General features: G+C 40.3%; 1 protein-coding gene across 2 annotated transcripts in view; it reads left to right on the forward strand.

Moving 5' to 3' along the window:
• Positions 1 to 24,357, forward strand: part of FHOD3 (formin homology 2 domain containing 3) — a 406,597-nt gene that overhangs the window by 172,221 nt on the left and 210,019 nt on the right. For both annotated transcript variants that reach the window (XM_075704917.1, XM_075704918.1), the window contains exon 4: positions 18,162 to 18,229. In XM_075704917.1, the coding sequence (XP_075561032.1) occupies positions 18,162 to 18,229 (68 nt within the window). The remainder of the gene's footprint in view (positions 1 to 18,161; positions 18,230 to 24,357) is intronic.

Raw genomic sequence — 24,357 nt, forward strand, 5'->3', positions numbered from 1 at the left:
TATTTAATTTGATTAGCTGTTGTCTCTGTTATGAAATACTCCAAGAGGGAGACTAGCCGACCTTCCAAGGTGTGCATGAGCAAGTGCAAGGAAAATAACTGTCCTCTATTGGCTCATGGTCTCCAAAAGAATAGAGAAGATGTAAATAATGCAGATATGCTTTATAAAGACAGCAGTCAGAGTAAGCCAAAGTTGCCTCCCATATTTTTCTTCAATTGTGTTATAAGAAATGGTTTGGGATTGTTTTATTTCCTAATATTCACATCCTTATTAGCCTCATGTTTTTCCTTCCCATACCCCTCCTGTGGGCTGTGTTGTACATGGGAATTTCTAGCCTATAAAGCCTAAAAACTTGTGATAGAAAAACAGTTTATAATTTATAGAATCATTAGTCTGTGTTCTTGCCCGCTCATCAATGTGCACATGCTGAAGTATCCCGTGTTCTATTGTTGATGTGGACAATGTTAGAGAGGATCATGCAGACTTTTTAACTGGCTATTTATGATTTTATTGGTCTTCATAAATTAAACATCCTCTTTATTTTAGGAAGGACATTTCAAAAGGCCAGAATGAAGGGATTGAGGGGAAAACTCCATTGTTCCCTTCAGATGCAAATTCTTTTCTCCCTCTTTCTTCTCTGACTCTGTGGGGTGAGTGGCATAGCACAGCTTGCCTGAAGTTTGAGCCCCCTGTTGCAGAGATCCCTGTGACGTTACCTTTGTAGTTAAATGTGCAAATTCCTTTTTTTTCTTTTTGCCATTCTCAGAAACTGATGAAATCGTAGCAGATTGTTCTCACTTGAACCCTGTTTTTGTTTTGGAGGAAAGACCGCTACTAATTTTTTTTCTTTCTACATAACTGTGTACATTTTCAATAAAAGCCATCATCTGTGTGCATTCAGAGATTACTCATATCCATTTTGTTTCTCTGTTTTATTGGTTTGATTCCTAAATGTTATCAGTGAGTTAGAGCTGAGCTCTTTCAATTTAAATGGCATAATGCCCAATTCTCTGAGATTAGCTGGCAAGCAATTCTGGGCATGATGCCACCTGGCATTTCTCAGGAAGGGGCTGCTAATAAAACTCCGGAAAAAAATAAGATTGTTCCAGACATGCAAACCCCTGAAATTGCAGGGAGCGAGGAGTGACAGAGATTTCACAAACACACCCAATATTCTGTGGCGCAGCTCGGAAACTGCTCAGGAAATACCATCCTAATACCTCTGCAGAAGAATGATATTGAAGTAAAGGTACTTCGAGTACAAATTAGTTTTCCCTTTCTTAAATTTGTGTCTGAAATGCACGTTTCTCATTTTTTCGGCATTTTGGCTCCGGGTTGGGCTCTCTGGGATTCCTGCAGCGGAGCTTGGGCTCTGCGAGCTCTCAGCCTTTTAGGATCTGGGGTTTGTTCCCTTCCGATTTGCCTCACCGTGGTGCAGCCCCACAGCTCCCCACAGGACCCTCTTAGGGCTGAAGACCGTATCCTTCCTGGGTCCCCAGCTATAATTAATCTAGGTAAACCTCACTGGGATCCTGTCTTGGACCTAAAGAAAGTTTGTTGGCTGCGAGAGACTTAGAATGCAATGTTTCCAACTTAGTGACTGATGTTTTCTGATTATAACTTTTGTTTCATCAGAAAACCTCCAGAAAAGCTCGATTCCTGCATAAATAGGTCCCAAGATATTTAGGGCTTTATAGGTCTAGACTAACATCTTAAAACTAGCAGGCTGCCCAAGCAGATTATGCGTTGCGGATTTAATATGCTCATGAATTAAAATGCCACTTAACAAGTTGCCAAATCCTGCACCAGCTGAAGTTTTCTGTATACACTTGAGAGGCTGTCTCATATACAGCAGTAGGGCACTGATTTGCATAAAAAGCCTAGCCAGGAGCAATAAAAAAGTATACAGTATGAAATAGCTCTTCAGTCCAAAGAAAAAGGAATTTTTTTTTTTTTCTTATGGTATTTTGTCCCTACAACTTCACCCTCTGCTTTCTGTATGGAGGATTAGTACTGGTTGCAGACCAGGAGCACAACTAAGGCAACCTTGAGCAACTAGTTATTTCTTCATGGTTTTCCTTCTGTAGACGGTAGTAATAATATGTCCTGTGTTTCTTCTAAGAAACCACATTTTCCTGTTTTCTGAATGTAATAGAATATAATCAGATGTACAAACCCTATTGTTTTCTTGCTGGAGCTGCCATCTGTACTCATCCCCCGTCATCATCCTTCTTTTCCAGGGGCTCTGCATAGACTTTAGAAATAATGACAGGGTAGGGGGTGGGGGGAGGCAAAGGGGTCAGATCCATACTAGCTCTCAGAAGGTGAAGACTCTCAAAGACAGTGGCAAAGATCCAGTTGACATAAGAGAAGTGGAGATTTTTCGCTCTCAGTTTACTGCCCCGTCTTCTCCCTGGGCCTCGCTCTCCCAAGACACTTCTGTCCTTGCGAGAGTCCCTTAAATCATGTCTACTTTTCTCTGTGTGTTTCTCAGCCACCAAATAGCATCAACACAGTGTACAAAACTAGATCTTTGCTTCCAAAAAAAGAGACGTGATCCAGCATTCCTCTGAGATTCAGTCTGATAACAAATATGTTTGTAGAGGATTCCTGAAGTGGGAAACGGTAGGGATTGATTTATTTATTTATTTGTTTGTTTGTTTGTTTGTTTATTCTGAGGTCTGCAGTAACCAGCCTGTGCTGTCAATTGAAAATGTGATGATGTAGTTCATAATGTTTTACAGAGTTTTTCAAGGGGGGGGGGGCGGGCGGGGAAGTAACATATAAAACAGCCAAACCATTCAACAAACAGTTGTGGGTTTGTCAGGAACAGTGAATGCATCTTGAATTCTTGTAGCATGTGTGACACTTTTTGAACTACATTTTTTTAAATCATGAAAACCTATTAGGAAGCCTGAAGGGAGGATCTAGCCCTTTTAATGTTCTTGAAGATCCTAGCTGTTCACTTGCTTCTAGTTTCGTGGTTATAGACTTCTGTCAGTATGATTAATGAGCAACGCAAAGTATGAAAAAAAAAGGAAAAATGAAAAATCTTCCTTCTGGAAGAGACAAGACGTAAAAAGGCAATACAGTCCTTGTGCTCAGTAATCACAGAAAGCAGAACAGTTTTTACTTTCCAGTTGCAGGATCGGATTCCAAACTGCACTGACTTAGTGCATATGATGCTTATACTAAGTGAATTTGTGAATTTATGGATTTTATGTTACTATGTTTTCCTATGGCTGGGAATTTAAAAATTTTGCATTAAGTAGCTGAATGTGTGTAGCATGTGTGCTGTAGTATGCGCATGCATCACCTCTGTCAACTGGATGAGAAACTGTACAGAACTGTTTGAAGACTATTCACAGAATTGTTGGATGGTGCTGCTGGAGATTGTCTTGTCCAACTCCCCTGCTCCAAGCAGGGTCAGCCAGAGCAGGTTGCTCAAGACTGTGTCCAGTCAGGTATTGAATACCTCTAAGGATAAAGACTCTAGAACTGCTTGATTGTTTTAATTTATATACAAAATATATTCTTATGTTTGGTTTAGCTGAGCTGATAGGAAGCTGGAAAATTCCTTGCTAGCTGAGGAGAAGAAATGGTGCCTTCATGCACACCATTGTCATAAATCCATTTACATAAAAGTCATATTGAATCTGTCACAGCATTTCCTCGGTGAAGTCATGAGGGCTACACAAATCCATGAGCACTTGTGAGGGGTGAACCCTGAGCCTGGTGTTCATGGTGCCAGCTACTCCTGGTGTATTTTCCCAAGTCATCTTTGTTGTTCAGGAATGGTTGTGTTTGCATGTGATTATGATCATAGAATCATAGGATGCTTTGGGTTGGAAGGGACCTTTAGAGGCCATCCAGCCCAACCCCCCTGCAGTGGGCAGGGACAGCTTTAACCAGATCAGGTTGCTCAGAGCCCCGTCCAACCTGACCTTGAATGTTGCCAGGCATGGGGCCTCCGCTACCCCTCTGGGCAACCTGTTCCAGTGCTTCACCACCCTCATTGTAAAAAATTTCTTCCTTATATCCAGTCTAAATCTATCCTCCTTTAGTTTAAAACCATTACTCCTTGTCCTGTCACAACAGACCTTGCTAAAAAGATTGTCCCCATCTTTCCTGTGGGGAAAGTAGCTAAGGTTGTGAAGTATTGCGGCTGAAATAGGACCTGTAGTTTCATGACCTTAAGTTTTAGCAGGGAACCATTTCATTTTGTAACTGAGACAGGTGTGCCCGTTCTGTGAGGTGGGACAGAATTTGGAGGGCCTGACCAGCAGGGATCAGTCAGGGTGAGAACTTCCTCATCTTTGTGTGCTTGACGGATGTTGACTGGTTGCTTAGGGATGCAAGTAAGGAAATCTGAGTATTCATCCAGCTGACTGAGCGAGTAGTTAACTTTTTCGATATAACCTCTTGCAACAAGACTTATTCCTGCTACAGTAAATGGTAACACATTGCTACCTGTAGCTGTAAGCTTTTAGCCTACAGCAGGAAATTGGAAATTATTCACATTTTAGCAGGGGGACTACAAATATTCTGCACTGGGAGACTGCCTTTTGCTTCACAGTAAATTGCTGTTTTCATGGGATTGCCTCCCAAGAAAAATTATTTAATAAGTATCAGCAGGTAGAAGGGGTAGAGAAGAGAGTGTGTTGTCGTAGGTGAGTAATTCAGGATCAGCTGGATCACTTGATGTAGCACATCAGGAAAGATTGAACAACACACTGCTCTATATTCATACATACTGCTACTTTTGCATCAGTATCAGTGCTTGCCTGTCCTTTTTCTTGATGGACTTTAGAGCCAGCCCTAATCATCACAGTTGTAGTCTTTGAGCTACCACATGCTTTGGACAATGGAAACGATGGTAGCTGTAGCTGACAAGGATAGTAAAGCGGAAAGAGCAGGAACGCAAAATCTGGCATTTCTGAAGAGTTAATTGTAGTTTTCACTTTCTTATAACCTGTGTAAGATTTTTTGGGAAACAGATACAACACTAGATTAGGTTAGCAGAGCAGAAGGACCAGAGCTGTGGCCTCAAGGATCACTGTGTTTCTCCAGTTCTCCATAAACAGAAGGGAAAGGAAGGCACCAATGTGGCCGTACCTTGCATTTTGCATAGAGAAACACTTTGCATAGCAGCTGGCTGTATTTATACTACAAAGTACAATTTCCAATCCACATGACAATTAAGCTTTTCTTATCACATGGATCCTCCTAAAAAGAAGCTATTGCATTTATGTGTGTATAATATGTACAAAATTATGTCTAAAATTATATGTATATATAAACATGTATAATATTATATGTATAATATGTGTATATATTATGCGTGTGTATATATAGTGTGTGTGTGTGTGTATAGTTGATATTCTCCTGATTAATTAGGTAAGTAGAGCTAGAGCTTTTCCAAGCCAGTGACTGAATTAATAATGAGCAGAGAAAAACTTAGTATAGCTGAACGCTTTCGTGTGGCTTTGGTCAAATTACTTAGAGGTGGAAATAATCAGCGGTTGAATTAAGCAAGAGGCCTGATACATACTGGAAAACCTCCATCATCTGTCAGATGTTTTACAACTGTGATGAATGTGTTTGGATAAATAACGTGAACATGTGTTAAACAAGTTCAGGCCAAGTGCCGCACGGTACGGTAAACAGAAATTGCACGTCAGGAATGTTTGAAAATATAAATGGATGGTAGGTGGTATGTGGAGAGCACTGAGAGGATAGCCTTTCTTCTGGGGAGGGTAGAAGGAAAGCTCTTCTTACGTGCTTCAGAAATATCTTTTTATTGTTGTTACTGTTTTTAACAAATGCAGATGGGGAGGTTCGCTGGTACTAAAAAGAATTGTTTGGGTTGTTCAGCTGTTAAGCTGCAAACATGGTATTTCATGCCCATTGCAAACTTGCCTGGAAACAGCCCTGAACCAGCACGGGACTGAGTCATATGGAAAGGAACCCAATAGCTTGAGTGAGTTTTCATTTAAATTATATTTGTTAGAAAAACTGGTAATGTGGAGGGGTTGGGGGAAAATTGAAGTGGGAAATCAGGCTAAATGAGTCAAGGAGTGCTCCAGGGTCTGTCTCGCCTCCATCTCTGCTGATGTTGAGGGAGGTGAAGAGCCGGTGCCCCAATGGGCAGCGCACCATTGCTTGGGGAGGCATGGGCCAGCTGCTGTTTCAGAAGGGAAAATCTGTTGCCGGAGCAGTGGGTGGTTTTGTATATAAGCTTCTCTCATTCTTCTCATGTAGGACCTGTGTGGCTAATGCACTTAAGCGAACTCACTGATTTCTAAATGCAACTGAGAGAAGCATTTATCACAGAGGTTTTTATTTGTTGTATTTGTTAGTGGGGATGAAATCATTGCTCGGATTCTTTGTATTCTCTCTCACTCTTACATCCAGCCATACTGTTGTGGAGCCTACCAGCATCACACATCTTGTTCCTGCAAAATCTGGGGTATTTTTCACCCATGAAAATGGGGGAGAAATTCCAAAAGTGAAGTTCCCATGTGACAAACATGGTCTTTTTTCAGTAATTTCCTGATTTTAGTATGTGTGGCTTGGGGCATCTCCCTTCATCCTAATCATGATGCTTGGAAAGTGGAGCAGTAGCCCTCTTGTACCTCATTTTTATAAGGATGTGAAGTTCCTAAATACTTCCACTGTTAAATCTTTGCAATCTGATGTACAGGTCCTTAAGAGAGTACGAAGGTATGTCCCCGCTGCTGGAGAAGCCTTTATATTCATAATAATCTGAGCAGTAATGAAAAATAGCAATGGAAGGACAAATCAATTGCAGAGGAGTAAAGGATAGCAACTGCAGTGCGCTCTTGCAGGGCTGTTGGGTGCGGCATGTGAAGCTCGAGACTGTTGGCTCCCCCGTGGTGTTACCTCCCTTCCTAGTGTGTTAAGCTTATCATGGTGCCTGTGCCGGCTTCTTGGGATGCCTGTTCACATCCCTCTTGCTGTTAGGCACAGTATGGCAGATGCAGCAGCGATGTGCCAGCCACCCGCACCCAACATGTGCCAGCGTGACCCAGGAGATGGTGAGGCACATGGCGCAGCACTGGTAGAAATGCTGGGACGTGAGTTGCCCAGCAGATAGCGGGGACCTCTGAGCCTCCCCAGGCTCCTGCATGAGGACTGGCCACGTGCTTGACGTGGCATCCACGTCAGATGAGATTCATGCATTGGCATGGATTTAGCTTGAGATCTTAGTAGTTCTGTTCCAGTTTATTCCTGGGGTTTTCTTTTCCTTTCAGTTGCCAAAATGGTGCATTTTTCATGTGTCCCAGCAATTTCAGAATGATGAGAAACTTGCTGACCCTGAATTACTTTGACATCTGCTAAAAGTATTTGTGCTGCACTCCATCCTTCTGCACATCTGATATTTCTTCATTCCCTCTCTGTTGCAAATCAGCCTCTGTTAACTTAATTTCTGTTAATTTAACTATATCCTTCAAGTATCCTAAAGAGGCATCCTTCAAGAACCCTAAAACGTATCAAGACACATGGAAAAAGACAGGTCAAGTTATTTGAACAAAGCTGCTTAACTACCCTAATGTTTTTGACTGAGATCACGTCTGCTTGGAACTATGAGGCTATTACTGAAGGGATTGTTCTTTGCTATGTGACTCTGTAATACTAAAGCAAAACCAAGTCTTTGTCTGTTGAAATGTTCTTTATCCTCTTTACTCACAGTCAGTAAAGCCTCAGTTGAATTGCTGTGTGTGGGTTTGGGCATTTAAAGATGTGAATTCATTAGAGGATGTACACAAGAACATGAAGGACCAACAGAGGTTTAGGAAAGATGAGCTACAAGTAAAGTTGTTTAATGTAAGGAAGAGGCTGTTACATGGAGATGTAACAAGAGTTTTCAGACTGGGGAGGTCTGAAAATTAAATTGAAATTTTAAAAAAAGTTTTAGAAATCAATATTATAATCAGTAAATGTAGTGAAATATTGAAATAAATATCCTGGAAATGCTGTGGCATCTTTGCTTATTCTGTTTTTTAATTAATTTTGGGGAAAAAGTCCTATAGATGAAGCTCCACTGGAGTCAAGTGCCTCCTCTAAAAGCTTTCTGGAAGGGATCTTCATGACCGTGTGGCTGATGCTTCTGGGTGACGCTGAAGTACAAGTAAATATTAATCCTTAATGTATATTGTGTGTCTCAGCCACAGGCGCGTCTACTGGTTTTTGTATGTGAGGATTTTGTGGTGGATGCTTGGTCTTGGCCACTCCAAATGGTCAAAAAATCCCCAACATTGAGTTGGAACCCATTGCCCCCAGCAGCATGGCTGTGAGACTGGAAAGTCTCACATGCATGTAGGTAATGCAGGCTCAGGTATTTAAAGATGCACACACCATTGCAATCGCTAGCAGCAGTCTGAGGAAAAGCAGCTTTATCAGATTTTCACCTTCAGCTGCTGATGACGCTTTTTTGCCTGTTGCCTTGCTGTCAGATGAGTGGTCCATACTTGCTGTCTGAATTTTCGAATGATCTCTGATAGGGTCAAACGCAGGCAGTTTATTAGCAGGCTGCATCCTCTGAGGTCTGAAGGCTGATAAATCCTGATGTACTTCCTGAGGATGGACTGGGATCACTGGAACAACCTAGTCTTGGAGACAGCCTCTGACATATTTTGACATGTCTTACACAACAGTAAAACTTGGTCTGAACTTGAAGCTCAGGAGCTCATTCACGTTCTTGGCACAAACCTGTGATGTCTTTGCGCTCGGATGTTTTGCCTCTTGCCAAGCTGTCAGGATAGATAAGGCATCCATAATTCTAGGGATAGTGGGTATGTGCCTAAATATCGTGTCTTTTTATTTGGTGATAGGTTGCTATAATTTGCTTGTTGCTCTTTGTTTACTAATACTGATTGACCATGCTGGGCAGCATGTTGGCAGTGTGTTTAAAATGGAATAAAACCAGAAAACTCAAATCATGAATAGCATGTTGTTACTGTATTGTAGTATTTGTAATCCAAGAGGCACTGATGTGCTTGTTTGAGCACAGGCATACAGGTCAGCAATTTAGAAACCTAGCTGTAAACTGAAACAAACGTTAAAGATTGGCCTCAGTGTATGTTTTCTTATGATTATTTTTTAGCCTCAGATTGGTTACAGTAATCTCTAAAGAAAGCAGTAAGTTCTTCTATATTATTTTCTTTTCTAGCAGTTTTCCCTGGCCCCATTCTCTTGAATTATGTAACCTATATTTTAGTACAACAACTACTTTCCTACTGTATTACTCTCTAGGGAACAATTTTGCATTAGGGGGATGAACAAGATGACCTCTTAAGTCTCTTCCATCACCACTTGCTGTAACACGGTGCTGTAATATTTGACCGGGTTACACAGCCTTTTCCCTTCTGTAACCCTTTGACTTTTACAGAAGAGCAGTCACAGCATTTTTTGGACGTGCAGAAGTGCCCTCCTTTGAAGTTATCAACCTGAAGTACTGTTTCCTGCACTTCAGAGCTAAAGAGCGTATTTAGTGCCTTTTGCATTTAAGTGGAGAGGACCTGTATAAATAAATCATTGCAGGGAAGTATGCTATGGTGCCTGTTCCATAGCTGGAATGAACAGGCTGAAGAAGCAGAGAATCTTTATTTTGTTAATATGTTGGCAAGGCTGTAACTTTCGAATATGCCTTTCTAGTGCTGATTTTTATTTCAAGGAAGGAAGACCGAGCTGCTTGAGCAATTTGTTCTAGGTCTGTACTGTGCCCCTGGACCTACACAGTGTACTTACTTCACTGCCGTTGTTTCCAACAGCAGGCTTTCCCCATGCGTCCAAAGTTATCAGTAGGTATCAGTCTGGATGGGAAATGTAACAGTAAAGGGGAATTCTGTATTCTAGCTTGCAAAATCAGAAAGGATACATGTGAGAGAAGTAATTTGGAAATGGAAAGAAAAGCTGCGGTGATATTCAACTGATAAGTGGTTCAGAGATGCCTTGCTGTTCTGGTTTGTTCATAGCTCATAGAGGGCAGCAAATGTTTTTTGTGGCATTGGCCTGGCAATAATTTCTCCAGCTCCAGCCTGACCACGAAAGCCAGTTCTAAAAAAGATTTTTGGTGGTTTGTTTGTTTTTTTTTTTTTTTTTTCCCCAATGAACACCCCCTGCATTTTCTTTATCTCTCCAGACACAACTAATTTATAAAGCCTGGGTTTTTTTAATTAGTGAAATGCTTGAGCCATTCAAGTGTCTTGGGGTTGTGGCTGCTGCTTTCTGTGCAGCCAAGGTGATTCCTTGTTGACTCTGTGTTTTAATGCCCCATTCTAATTTTTACTTCATAATTTAAGTAAAACCTGCTGTTGTGCTCTTCTGCTGTTGGGCTTTTTTATTGCTTAAGTCTTTTTTTCCACAGCAGCAGTAGAGGACAACTGAGACAGGTTTCTGCAGTACAGAGTTGGGAAAACAGCAGCGAGCAGGGAGGTGTAAAACTAAGGGAAAAACATACTAGCCCTTTCTGTCAGCCAGCTTCATCCTGCTCTCAGCCCACATCAGCTTATATGTCCTTCTTTCTCTTGCTTATGAGTAAGTGGGGCCTTAATACAGTAAGTTAGTTAGAAATGGAAATATTAAAAGGAAGTTTTGACACCATCAGTTTTTAAGACTCTAGCATAACGCAGTGCAACATACAGAGAATACCAGCTTCCATAGCTGTAACCCCCAGGATCTGGCAAATGAAAACTAAGGTTTCCTTTTGCACTTAGCTGTATAAACACTTGCTTCGTTTTAGCATCTCCCTTTAGCATAAATCATTGGCATTTGTTTGCCATAGTGTGTCCAGATAGTGTGACAAATGTTCTTCCTAGTTCTATGTGTATGTGGATGGTCTACAGGAGCAAAGGGGTAGTACTTTAGAGCTTTGTGAAGGGGAAAATCTGGCTAATGGTTTATCCGTGACACATGGTTTGCTTGCAGCCAAGCAGAATAAACAGAAGTTTGGTAGAAATGGTTGAGAGGAGAGATCGGTTTAGACCTTTTAGGCTCCCAAAATGGAGTATGATGAAGACTGGAAAGTCCCTTCTACCAGCTATATGTGTAAAAACCTCCTCCTTTTAAATCTCTCTGAATTACTTAGATGTTGCTGTAGTTTATCTGTATGTTGGTAATGAATCTCAAGCATTGACTAAAACCTGGAACCAAGGGTGGGGGAGTCTCCAGGACGTTCCAGAATGATGTGTTCAGAAAGAAAAGGACCTACCCTGAAAGGATGATTTCTCTCTCTCTCTGTTTTACACAAATGATTCAGTTTCTCACTCAGTCTTTCCATGCTTCCTGGTTCTTGAGTTTAGTTCTCAGTAGGTGATCGTTTAAGCATCACTGCTTTCTTTAAGCATTATTGTTTTCGTATTAGTGGCACTCCAGACCTTCACCTCTCCTGCTGTCTGTTCTCCCTCTTGCTGACTCCCCTCTGCTCTTCTGTACTTCTCTTTGGTTGTTTCTCTGTTGTTGCATGTCTCTGATTCCTCATCCTCAGGGTCATCATTTTTATCCTCGGTCCTCTGGAGTTTTCTTATTGTTACTCGTTTTCCCGCAAATGATCAAATCTCATTTCATGTCTCTTGGAAATACAGGAGCAGGAATCAGGGTACACTTCATGGGGAGGACACTTGCACCTGGAGGAGTGGATACATTTGTCACTGAATTTAAATGTGTAATCGTTCCTGTGCTGACAGTTTTATGTTAATTCCCTTGTGGTAGAAGCTAGGATGTTAGGCGCTTCAGAGAAACGTTCAAAAAAGGTTAGCTCCAATCCTTCTTCCCAAAGTGGGGTTTCTGCCCTGTGTGCTCTCCCTGTGGAAATCCAGGGGACTGTTTCCGTCAGCTGCTTCTGGCAGCAGCAGGAAAGCAGACTTCTGCCCTTGAAGAGGCAGTAAACTCCTTAAGCACAAGTGTACAGAATTGCTCTGCAATGCTGGCCATATCAGGTATTTTTCATTCCCAGTGGAGACCTCGCTGTGGAATTCTCCCTGCTTGCCTGTCCAAACCCACGGGCTCCCTGAGGTTTGCAGGTGGCTCTTTGCACCCTCTGCTATAAGCCTCTCCCAGTGTGGCTTTAGGGTATGGGATAGGAAAGGATGTCCAAGGCTATTTTGTGGCTTTCCCTCCTCCCACTCCCCACCTGCAGGACCTTTACAGAGAAAGGGAATAAGGATGTGGGCTTGAAGGGGAGCTCTTCTCATATGCAGGCGTAATAGGATCCTCTCCCCACAAAGGATCCCCCTCTCCCGGGGGGCAAAGGACCCTGCTCGCTGAGAGGACCCACTGTCCCAGATAATTAGCTAAGCAGCTGCTGTGTGTCTGAATGAAAAGGAGGGGAAGGAGGTTTTGCTCTGATGGGGAGACGGGGTGGCATTCCTTGGAGGCAGCCCGCACATTCCTCCAAAGCAGTCGGCGCTGACGGTGACATGGGCTTGGCGTTGCGTGGCCAGGCTTCCCAAAATTTGTACACAGCCACTTGCTTGGCCTCGGGTCCCTTATTGTGGGAAAACTCCTTTTCCGTGCTAAGTGCTAATCATTTATCCCTGGATCAGTGGAAGAATATATAGCTTGAGTTCACATGTGATGTGTTGCGCTCATTAATGCATAACAAACTATTTATAGAGAGACAATAAGATCAGATCTGGAGAAAAAATGATGATTTATAATATGCAAAATGAAGTAATCTCAGCAGAAGCAGTAATTGTGTTAATGCTATAGTGGGCAGTGTGCCTGTGAATGGATCCCTTCTCCGTCTATTTTCTAGGGGGTTCGGGAGAAAAAGGAGAGTGCCTTGTCTGGCCAACACATTTATGACTAGTTTTTGTGGACAAAAGCAAAACTAAAAGGAGAGCCTATTCTTGGCACAGGACCAGCTCTTTTCTTAGAGGACTGCTTTAATTTGTTTGACATACACTGGAAGACTGGCACACTGCACTAATTAGTTTTATATACAGTTGTTTTATAGATCTGCAGCACTATATGTACCCATGGCCCCACTTGAGTAACCCAGTGAAGTCTACCAGGCTGCTTCCTGAAGCCTGTTGGCAGGATTGGACCCGTATGCCTGACTTCTTGCTGTGCTGCTCAGATTTTTACCCAGTGTTATAACTGTGTAAATTCATTCAGATAGAATACCACCCATTTGTCATTGGAATAGTGTAGTAATAAATTTGGAAGTGTAGTACCTGGCATCCACAGAATTTTTTTTTTTTTTAATTGCTAGAAACATTTTTCTTTTTTCTTTATTTTTTTCCCCCATCAGTGCTGGTGGAAACCTAGGCAGTTCATTTAAATTCTAAAAGACTATTGCTATTACTTTTATCACTAATACTTTTTTTTAGTGAGCACTTAAAATAATATTTTATTCATTGTTGCAGGGACAAGATTAAGTTTTTAGTTTCTAAGTGCTAGTCAGTTTGCAAGTGGCTATTGGAAGCCAGAGAATATTGCTACTTCTGCCCCATACAAGGTCTTTAGAAATGAATGTCAGGAAGTGTTTCAAATATCGTTTAATTAGATCTGCACCAGGTACCCTGCTAATGTAATCAAATGTGGAGTTAATCTCTCTTTTATGTTTTTGTAAGGAAAGGAATTTCATCTTGAAATTATAGTTTAAAGAAAAGAGGCATGGTTGGGAGACGTGGAGGTCATTCAGCCAGCAGCAAGTGAAGCAGAGCAACTCCCATTTGTGCTCAGCCAGATGTTCATGAGCCTTTGCCAATAGCTCAAAAGGCTGATGCTACATAAATTACTATATCCCAGGGACTAATTCAATGGGTGTGATGGAAGAGGAAGGGAGGAGGATGGTACCCTGTCGGTCAGAGGTCAGGTGTAACACATGGGATCGAACCAAGCAATATTCAGCCAGTTCTGTGTTTTCCTTTATTATTGTGAATTGAAAACACTCATTTTCCCATAGAAAGCAGAAGAAAAGTTAATACTGTAGTTAAGAATATAAAGACCAATTATTAATTTCTTTAAAAAGTCCCTTTTCCCATGTAGTCAAAAGAGTTGGATACCCAATGAAATTTGAGCCTCTGATGGTCATCTTTGAAAATATAGAATCCCCTTTGAAAGCTACCCATCACCCTATAAAATAAAGATCTTTAAAGGCTCTTACTTTCAGAAAAGATGCCGACTGCAAGCCAAACTGCCTCCCCTCCACCGCCACATTTGTACCAAATTCACCTAGAGAAATCCCTTTTCACCTAGTATGAGTTGTTTTCCTTTCCTCTCTAGGAGAGTTATTTTTACAGAAGTAAAAGCAAACAAAAACCCAGAGTAATGAATAATGGTTTTCTTTTAGAGCATGAAGCCTTCTCTCGACCAAAGTGCTGTCATTGCAAGAAAATAGGCACTTGCAGGTTTCTACCTCACACACGTGTCTGTATCACAAGCCCGGTTATCTTTGACTCTCCGCCTGTAGAAAGAAGTGGTGAGCGAAGGGAATCTCTTTGTCTTTCAAGGATATACACCTACCCAATATGATGCGAAGGATAATTTTAATAAATGTGACTCTTGTTCGTTACAGAAAGGTAAATAAAACTCAAGCCCGTACTAGTACCTGGTTTTCTATCAGATAGTTTCAAGAGTTGACTCTGATTTTGAATGTTTGAGGTTGGCAGTGCTGATGCTTTTTAATTTCTCAGGCTGTCCTACAGTCTACAGATAAAAAGCAGTGTTTCAAGGTTAATGAAGTACCAACTCAGCATCCCAAACAGTATTGCTCAATCAGTGGGAAGCCCATGGAGGGACAGAGTGCCTTTTCTTTCATAAAGAAATAAGCAGTGCCCTCTAGTGTTAGTTAACATCAGAGGGTACCACCAGGAGAATTTTCTGTCATCTAGGTATCTGCAATTAAACCTATTTCACAGCCCCAGATGCAACCCTAATCTGTTTTATCTTCTCTAATCTTGAAGTGTATGAGTGTAGTATGTCTCCAACCTGTACCTGACCTGGGGAAGGACAGGAGATTTCCAAAAGGCCAGAAACTCATGAAGTTTCAGGGAGACATGTGGCAGCGAGTCTTCCTGCTTGAAGTTTGGAGGTTCAATTTCTGGCATAAAGCAGTCCTGGTGCATGTATTCAAGCTTATCTACAACACGTTATAACAAGGCAGTAAGCAGGTAGGTCTTTTGGGCTGTCCTTGGAGCACCTCAGAATTTTTTGGTCCTAGTGATAGTAGCAGGCTGGACTCCTGTTTCAAAGCCGTAGGCATCATTATTTCAGTTAAAGACAACTCTGCCAAGATGCACCGTGGGAACTGCAGTCATCTCGGCACTTCAGCATGGAAGGCTATTTCTCAGTCTGTTTAAAAGAGGGCAACACTTTAAATTGCTAATGTAGCAAGCATTAAAAAGCATTTGCTGTCTGGTTTTTGAATTGTCTTCAGTGTGAAAACATCTTAAGCAAATGTGCCTTTCCTTTTCTGTTTTTTTAATTTGATTTTCTACCATAGAAAAAGAGCTTACGAGTGATTATTGCCTTTCAGTTTCTGCTGATGCATTTTCATAGCCTTGGTTGCAGTCTGGGGCTTTTGGGATGAGCCCTGAGCTCCCTGTGGTGTTAAAGTTGCTGTTGACAAATGGGAATCCTCTAGGGCCGTGAGAGCATCTTACTGAGTGTCCCTGAGCTGTAATCTCCTGTATGCATTTATCATTTTCTGAAAAACAGCACACAAATACTATGAAAGTACAAGATTTTATAAGGTGACCCATGCAGTACCTTGGCTTATGCAGGCTTTCTTGCCCTGGGTGAGGTTCGCCCTGGACTGTGGTTTTCTAAACCAAAACATCTTCTGATGTAGCATGACTCTGGGGAGTGACCGTCTCACTTTCCTCCTTGGATTATGCTCCGTGAATGTTTCTGATGGCTGCCAGCACTATAAGAAGTGGGTGCCAAGACTTACGTAGACAGTCAGTATATTGCCCATGTGTAAGACTATCAGGTGAAGAGGTTAGGAACTTGTATTTCTGAGCTGATTCAACAAGATTAGTTCCACGTGGGGAGGGATCTGCAAATGTACATTGTCTCTGTGTCGATTGCTGTGCCCTGATAGTAGATGTCAGAAATGCGATGACTTGCCTGGACTGTTGCTCCTCAAAAGGGGTGTCAGACCAGCTCAAGCATTTGCGATACGTGCTGCTGTCTTGTTGCCACTGCTGTTGCCAAACTTGATAGTTTCAGTAGTTATTGATTCTTCACCTCTAATCGCAGACCCCTTTTTGAGCTGCAGTTAATAACTTCTGTCCTCCTTGCTACACACAAGCAGGGAGAGCATTGTGCTGATTGCCAAGGATGATGTTATGCTCTGTGAAAAGACCAAGAAGAAAAACGTTCAGCATTGTTCCTCTGAGACGTACCAAAAATCTGCACGCACCAATGAAAGCAACCAGCGTTATGGTATCATAACAATGGTTCGTTAGGACTTTACTCCAGGCCGGGATGATGATTGTTCCTGTTAAGACCAAGACCAACAGATGGCATTTGTTAGGATATTGATATTTATGTACAAAGTTGCCAGCACTTTAAGAAGTGGTGCCTCTCTTAATTAAGATGATAATGTACTGCCTTGTTTGGAGAGGTTCTGCTCATAATGATGCTGGTGAATTATGAATAGAGGGAAATTAGTAATAACAAATGCCAGATGGAGGTATCTTTCAAAGAGGAATATTTTGTGTAATATGGCATGTAAAGCTGACAGACCGGGTCTTACAAGACCTTTATTATTCTTTAAGCTTTCCTGACAAAATTACTCTTTATCCTGCCAAGAAATGTAGTTTCACATGCCAGTGCATTTTTAAGCGAGAGTAATTAAAGTATGCCTCTAAGTTTATGGCTTGAAGTGAAATCCATTCCTCCAATGTTTTGTCAGGAATCTATAAACAGTGCAAGGAAGGAGACAACTTATAACAATAATAGTTTTGCCAATTCTACATGTTCTGCCTTTGAAATCAGAGGCAATTAGGGATGAACGAAACTACTTTCAGAGTTTACCAAAAAAAGTGTAAGTTTTGCTGAAGCTTTACTTCACGTTTTTCCTTTGGTTGAAGATGTCTGTTGGGAATAAGAAATGTTTTTTCTAAAATTAAAACCTGCCTTCTTTGATTGAAGTAAAAAATGATTACTGAATTATAAATGCATTGAATCCTCAAATACTAAGCCTTTTTTACAACTGCCTGAGAGAGGGAAATAAAATACAGATTGCATTAGTGAAATAAAATTCAATTTAGGACTGTAGAAGTGTTGCATGTAGTCTCTCTGTATCAGATATGTCAAATGTAGTAGACCAGGAAGACTTGAAGAGCGTACCTTCTGCTCCATCCATGCATAGTCACAGATCACTTCCAAATACGCAGTAGTAAATTTGAGGTGTACAGTCCAAGACTTCTTCCAAAGGCACAAGCATTGTGGCAGGGTTCAGAAAGATAGCAGAGGAGTTGCTTTTGTCTTCTTTAAATTATTTCTATGAGTATTCATTAGTAGGGGAATAAGTGAAGTAATATATTTCAGTACTGGATGATGAAAAGAAGGCTTCTGCTTCATTTAGAAAAAGATCAAGATCAGTTTTCATGAGAATAAAACACTGTTTTGAATTATGCTTAGAACAGACTGTCCGACTATTTCTGGTATTAATGTTCATTGCCATTGCAGAAAGGATTTAACAATAGAAAGATGAGAACATGAGAAAAGAATGTCTAAAGGGAAGGCAGTCAAGGATGGGATTCAGTGGCTCTAGCTTTGATAACAAAAGCAAAGACTGCTCTCACTTGAGTCTTTTGAGACTAATCAGGTACTTTCAATAAACCCTAAATTTACCTCAATGCAGAAACAGTGGTATTTCTAGGCATTTTCAGAAACTCCTTAGAGCATTGTTTCTCAATGATCTTATTGAAGCTATTATGAATTTACCTGGGAGAAGCCATCTGAAGTTATGGACAGCTAAGCCCTGTTTTTTCTTGCACTTTTTTAATGAACAAGTCCTTTATATATAAAAAACAAAGCTGCTTTCTTTATCAGCAGTCGACCAAATGGGAAATGGATGCCATGACTCTTCCACTCCAACTCTTTTGAAATCTGTACTACTTTTTTTGCCATGTTGTGAGTTTTGTTTATGCTGAACTTCTTTCTTTTTTTTTCCCCTCCAGAAAAACTTTACAATTCCAATGGACGGGAGCTGAGACGGGCACTTTTCTCCTTGAAACAAATATTTCAGGTGAGCAACTAATGGCTGTCCATTCTGTGATTTGAACATGAATTGAATTGCTTTTTTTAATGTAGGGAATAACTTACAGTTTCTGGCAAAAGAGAATTTTAAGATTTCATTTATAATGTGCAATTAGCCAATTGTTTCTTAGGGTCTTTTCTCTTTACGGTGTGCAAGCCTTCCCCTGTTCCTTCAGTCTGTCAGAAGGCAGGACCAGATGTAGAGGAATGGCAGAGTTAGTGGTTGGAACCTGCCAGGAAAGGAGAGAAGAAAATTGGGATTCTTAGGTGGAAACTTAGTCTGCTCGTTAGACAGTGGCATAGTTCTGTATTGGGAAGACTGGGAGGGGGATGTGAAAAGAGGAGCTAGGAAAGCATGGGTTGGGGTGATGGCCCAGCATTGGCCTAATAATTGACAAATAGACTAAGTTTAAGCCACATCAAAAACTGAAAAAGGATGTGACAGACATGGGACAGATCTGAGGAGGAACCAAGATGTAGTGGGAGAGCTCTGAAGGTGTTAGAATTTAGACTGAGGTTACAGGAAATGATTTACTGATTAGCTGAAAAGATACTTCATAGAGCTGAGGAGGGTATGGTAGTGACTGATCAGTTTAAGTTTAAGGAAAGGCATGGATTTGAATGTGAGTGTTTGTTATGGAGGAGACCTGAAATCAGCAGGACTTTGGGTCCTGTGGGGAAGAAGCCAATGTGATAGACAGGTGGTGTGGATGATGAGAAAGTGAACTGAATTAAAAGCTTGGATTTCAGATTTGTTTTACTGGATAAGGAGGACTGGGGAAAGTTGCAGGACTGGAAGGAAACTTACTGGAGAGAAGTTGGTCAGGAAAAGTGAAAAGAAAACGTTGGTAAGAACCAGAGCATACTGCCAATGTGATCCTAAAATGGAATTCAGGATGATACGTTCCATTTCTATCAGTAAATATAAGTGAAATCAATAAGAAAAGCACCTCTCCTCCTTTACTAATGGATCCAAATGGAGGATGACAACCTATAAAGTTTTTCAGTTACAATAGATAGGTGCAAGGGTTTCAAGCTGTTAGTTTAGCGTTTTTTGCTTTGTTTTAAATAGGCATTTATTCTAAGAAGAATAACAATGTTTAACGATTCTGCAAAACTGCAGAATTGCAAATTTCCAAAACACACAATGGTTTTGCAGGTTTCGAAGTTAAGCATTCAGAATTTAGAAAACACCAGAATGAAGATTTTCTGAACAATAGGAGTAGGTGGTGAAGGGTGGACCATTTAATGGAAAATATTGGTAGTTGAAGATGTCTTCTGGGTCAGAAGAAAGTCCTTGAATTTTGAAATTTTTGGACAAAGGAGGAGTTCCAGCTCCAAAACAATCTGGTCATCTCATGGCCACAGATTGGGAAAACCATTGTCTCTTCAAGGCATTCCCAGGGAAAGACCGTTTGAGAGTCACGATGATTAAAGTTGGGTTTCCCTGTGAACTTGCCAAGTGGGTGGACTGTGTGCTCAGAGGAAATTAGGCAGGTTTCTAAGAGTCTTCTCTGCTTTCTTCTCTTTTTGTTCACCTCAGCTGTTTCTGGGAAGTATTTGTATTTTTCTGAATTTATGCATTCCACAGGTTAACCTGGGCACTCACGCATATTTGGCAGTGAGTGCTAAGCCTCTCCTCCCACCCATCCCGCACCTCCCATACTTCCCATTATTACTTTTCCCAGTTTGGGTATTCATAAATGTTCTTTTCCATGTAGATTATTTGAAGTCTAGTAGGCATTTCTGCATCTCAGTGCTTTCAGTGAACAAACCAGTAAGATCTCTGTCTTCCAGCTGATCAGCTGTTTTCATGAAAATGTTTTTTTAAATATTTATCCTAATAAATTTATTTGGAGTTGACTGGGTTGAAGTGTAATGAGAGGGAAGGGAAAAGCAATGCACATAAACCTGTATCTGTGTATGAATTTAGTTTTTAAGTGAAGCCTGTCTGACAGTTTCAGAACATTACTCTCCTTGAGTAATTTTACTTCCCTGCTGCCTAATGTATAGGATATGGAAAGGAATTCGGGAATTATCTGTTACCACTTCAAGTAGCTACTTCTGGTAGAACTGTGGCTGTTTGTTGAACAAACACAGCCTTCAAAAAAAATCTTCATATATTCTCAAAATACAGGTTCTCATTAGTGGATAATTGAGGAGAAGTCTTCCTCAAGCTGGAGAGTATTCGTATCGTATGCTTAAGTATTTGAGGTAGTACACGTCAAACTGCAAAATAAGACCCTGTCTGATGTAAACTCCTGTTTACCTGTCAACTTTGCTGTCCTTAACAACAGTTACCGGCATTGCTAAGGGAATTTTTTGAGTATGATTTTAGTTTATCTCATAATGAACCATGAGAGACAATATAAGATGATTTTTGTATCTGTTTTAGAAAGAAAAGCTATTTCAATTTTTTAGTGAAGAAAAATACAAGTTAATATTATGAGGTTATAATATAGACCAAACACTGTTGTCCAAAAGATCATACCTAATATATTTTTTAGCCTATGGTATTAAAGTATGTCAGCATTAGAAATCTATCATTATGTTAAAAGTTTTTTAAAAAGTATATTTTTCAACATAAATACCTGTTTGATTTTGTATCTCATATTTAGTATTTTAAATTCGTTAAGATTATAATATTTTGGAAATAAAATATTGACTTAAAAACCAGTCTTTATTTTCATTTTAACAAATTTTCAGAGTGTTATGGAGATTTCATCATGTCTTTAAGTGCCAAGACAGTTCGTAACACCATGTTTTTGTAATCATTTCATCATAGCTGAGTTAATTTGGCACAGTTCTGTGTCAGTATCATTTTTAATTTAAAGAGCTTCAAGGTAACGTGCAGTCTCTTATTTGCCTTAAGTGGGAACAAGCCCAAGTTTTAACATCAAATATGAATTCCAAATAGTTGGGGCTCTTGGTGTTTCACGTGAGGCCTCAGCGAAGCTTAGCAATGTTTGGCAAAAGCAATGCCTTTGTTTCAAATTTTAAATGAAAGATTCATTTAGCAAGTCCAAACTTGGAATTTATCTTTGGTTTCTTCTGGTGGGCTGGCTTCAGCAAAATGATACAGGTTATGTGGAGCATTTTTTCTTTGACAGTAATGCCATTCTGTTCTGTCATTCATTCTGAAGGGTTAAGACAGTCACACACATTATCTTTTGCTGGACTGGACTGCAGTATTCTTCTGATTTACCAGTATGCTTTTTGATGAACAAATTTACGGAGTAAGGAAAGTAATGTTCAGACTAGAAGCATATGAAGCACTTGACCTTAAAAGAACTGAAAAAAGATAGGCAGATATAATTGACAACCTGTTGGAGTACAGTTTTAGCTCCCTTTGAATGTATTTTCTGACAGACTTCTGTGTTGCCTGGTTCTTGCATTTATCAGAGATTCGTGAATGTTGTGCAAAGTGCTAAAACTCCCAAAAGCATCTGGGGCACAATCCAGCTGAACATGGCACGCACAAAACCAGAGCCGAAAAACATTCTTGCATTTCCTGATTGTGATATCGTAAGAGAGATAAAAATACAGCTGCTTAAAAGATTTAATCCAATATCAATCTTAAAAGCAGAAAAATTGGGTATGAGGACTATAATATATGTAAAGAGTGCTGCACAATTTGCGTGATATTAAAAAAGTTTATTTAACAAGACCTCTGATAAAACTAGATGTACTATAAAGCAGGCATGTTTTAGAACCTATAAACAAAAGTGTGCCTTGTAGTTACAACGCATTACAAAGCGTAGTTTCAAATCATGCTGATTGCATCATTTTGAAATATGAAATAACTGAACAAGAATATGGTGTTGGAAGAAAAATAAGAAAGCTATAAAGCATGTTTCAAGTTTGATGAAATCTATAATCGTGTGTAAATCTGCTTCTTAAAGTTTTGTAAAATATTTTTAATCGATCAACGCATTAGGTTTTCTGGAAAGCAGACCTGAAGGGTGTATTTTAAAATGTTAGGGGAAAAAGGCAGTTTTCTTTTAGGACTGTTTTCCCCACTTAGTGTCATTTGACAAATGCAGGAGATATCCTACTATTTTTCTTGAGAAGCCTAGATTCCTGTTTTGTGTTGTGCTCAGAATATCAAGCGACACAGTTACAAAATTCTCTTACAGAATTTTCTTCTATTGTTGAGAAATTCATTAATCATTGAACAATTGAGCTTTGTGTAAAACGTCACAAAGAACAGCTATGTAGGGGCCCTGGAAACATTAACTAGAAGGTAGTTGGGTAGACACAATCTTATCAGTGAGTGAAATCAAATGTCACACACTTCAGCTGCTAAGGAGTCATCAATCATCCTTAGGAGAGCAGGAGTATTCTGTGTTTGCCTCATTGATCTCAAGGAAGGAGGCTGCTCCTTCCCCTCTTGCAAGCATGACTGATGACTCCTTAGGTTTTGAAGCTGTGTGACACTTGATTTAGGGGCTGCTGTCATCACTTGTGAGGCAGACTGCCACCTCTCCCCTTTAAGAGCCCTCTTGGAAGGGTTCTTGATTAACTCATGAAAAAGAGAGAAACCTTCATTTCCTTCCCAAATGGAATTCACCGTAGTTCCATGTAGCACTTTAATCCTATTTTACAAAGGATATGTCTCATTACTGTTTAGAGATGTTAAATAAATAGATATGACATGTTAAATGTCAAAATCAGTTTCTCAGTTTCATTGGCAAATAGAGTGGCTTCTTCATGCCTAGACGATGTTATGGGCTGAGATCTAAACAGTTCTTAATGAGACTATAAAATATGAACTACTTGCACAAGGATAGCCTAAAAACTTGGGAAGCCACCATTATTCATTCTCTAATCTGTGCAAATCTTTGAATTGAAACAGGAAACTTTGTTTTGTATGGAGCCTATCTAGCTTCCTCAGGTATGTAATCCAATGCATAAATGTTGTTTGATCTGTTGCTTAGCTGCCATGAAGAATATCCCTGGTAGGGTCTGGTCTAGGTAACTTTTGTAGTAATTTTTAATTCCGCTATTAACTGGGAGGAAAAAAACACAGTGTATTGATGTATCTACTCAAGGTGCAAAGGATGAAATTCTGTCCCCATCAAGTCAATGGCATAAAATGTCTTTAGTTTCAGAGTTATTTTTACCTGGTGGGTGAGTGTATACAGGTAGATGGACTGTGGTAAACAAACAGAGACAGCAAAAGCAGGACATTTTTTGTTCGTTTCCCGCTCAATGCTTTGTCTTTATAGGGGGAGGCAACCAAAGGTTTTCTGGTTAATAATTGTATAGATTAATCTGATACTGAGGTGTGACTTATTTTTGTTTGCTTGCTTCTTGCACTCACAGGGGAAGGAAAGAAGTTATTTGGGGGAAAAAATCCTGTAATTATCTGCGCCTTCATTAACTGAAATAATAAAATATTGAAAGCAGAAAGTTACTTCCAAATGGTTCACCTTGCTGAAATAGTTTCTTTTCCATGTTCTTTCTTTCAACCTGTTTTAAGAATTGTAGTACAGTTCAGTTCCCTCTCCTGAAAGACAGAATGCATCAGTTTATTGCTCTGTACAACCCAAACAGGTAGCTCACCATTTTCAGTGGTAGAACTTGACAGTAATTCTGAGATCTTTCTCAGGTAAACGTGGCATCATGCAAGTGCAAGGTTAAGTGCAGTGAGAGCACTAGAAGCAAGTATTATAGTCTCCCAGTAGTCTGGCTTACCTGCAGCTCCCTCATCTGATACAGGAGTCAGGCAGGTTATGTGAAAGTAGTGAAGTTAATGACCAAAGTCACTGAAGAAGCAAAACACCATGTTCAGAGTAAAGGGGAAACAGAACTTTCTTGCAGAAGGTGGTGGTGAAGATCAGGCAGGATCACAACAATTTTATCTTGGACTTAAAGTAAGAATATAAGTGTGGCATGGGAGCAACTTTGCTGTGTGGGCTAAGCACCCTTCCCTCTCTAAATTTTAATTTGTCTTTAATCAACTTAAGACATGAGTGATTCTTTGGGGATCTCAGATCCACTGAAGATATCTTTGTTTTCAACTTAGCAGTGCAAACTTCTGTTTCCTTCTCTACATGTCAGTGCCAATAGGTGTCTTTTACAGACTGAATATCTATCAGAAAAGTTTAAACATGA

Source organism: Pelecanus crispus, chromosome 2 (assembly GCF_030463565.1).
Source record: "Pelecanus crispus isolate bPelCri1 chromosome 2, bPelCri1.pri, whole genome shotgun sequence".
Lineage (NCBI taxonomy): Eukaryota > Metazoa > Chordata > Aves > Pelecaniformes > Pelecanidae > Pelecanus > Pelecanus crispus.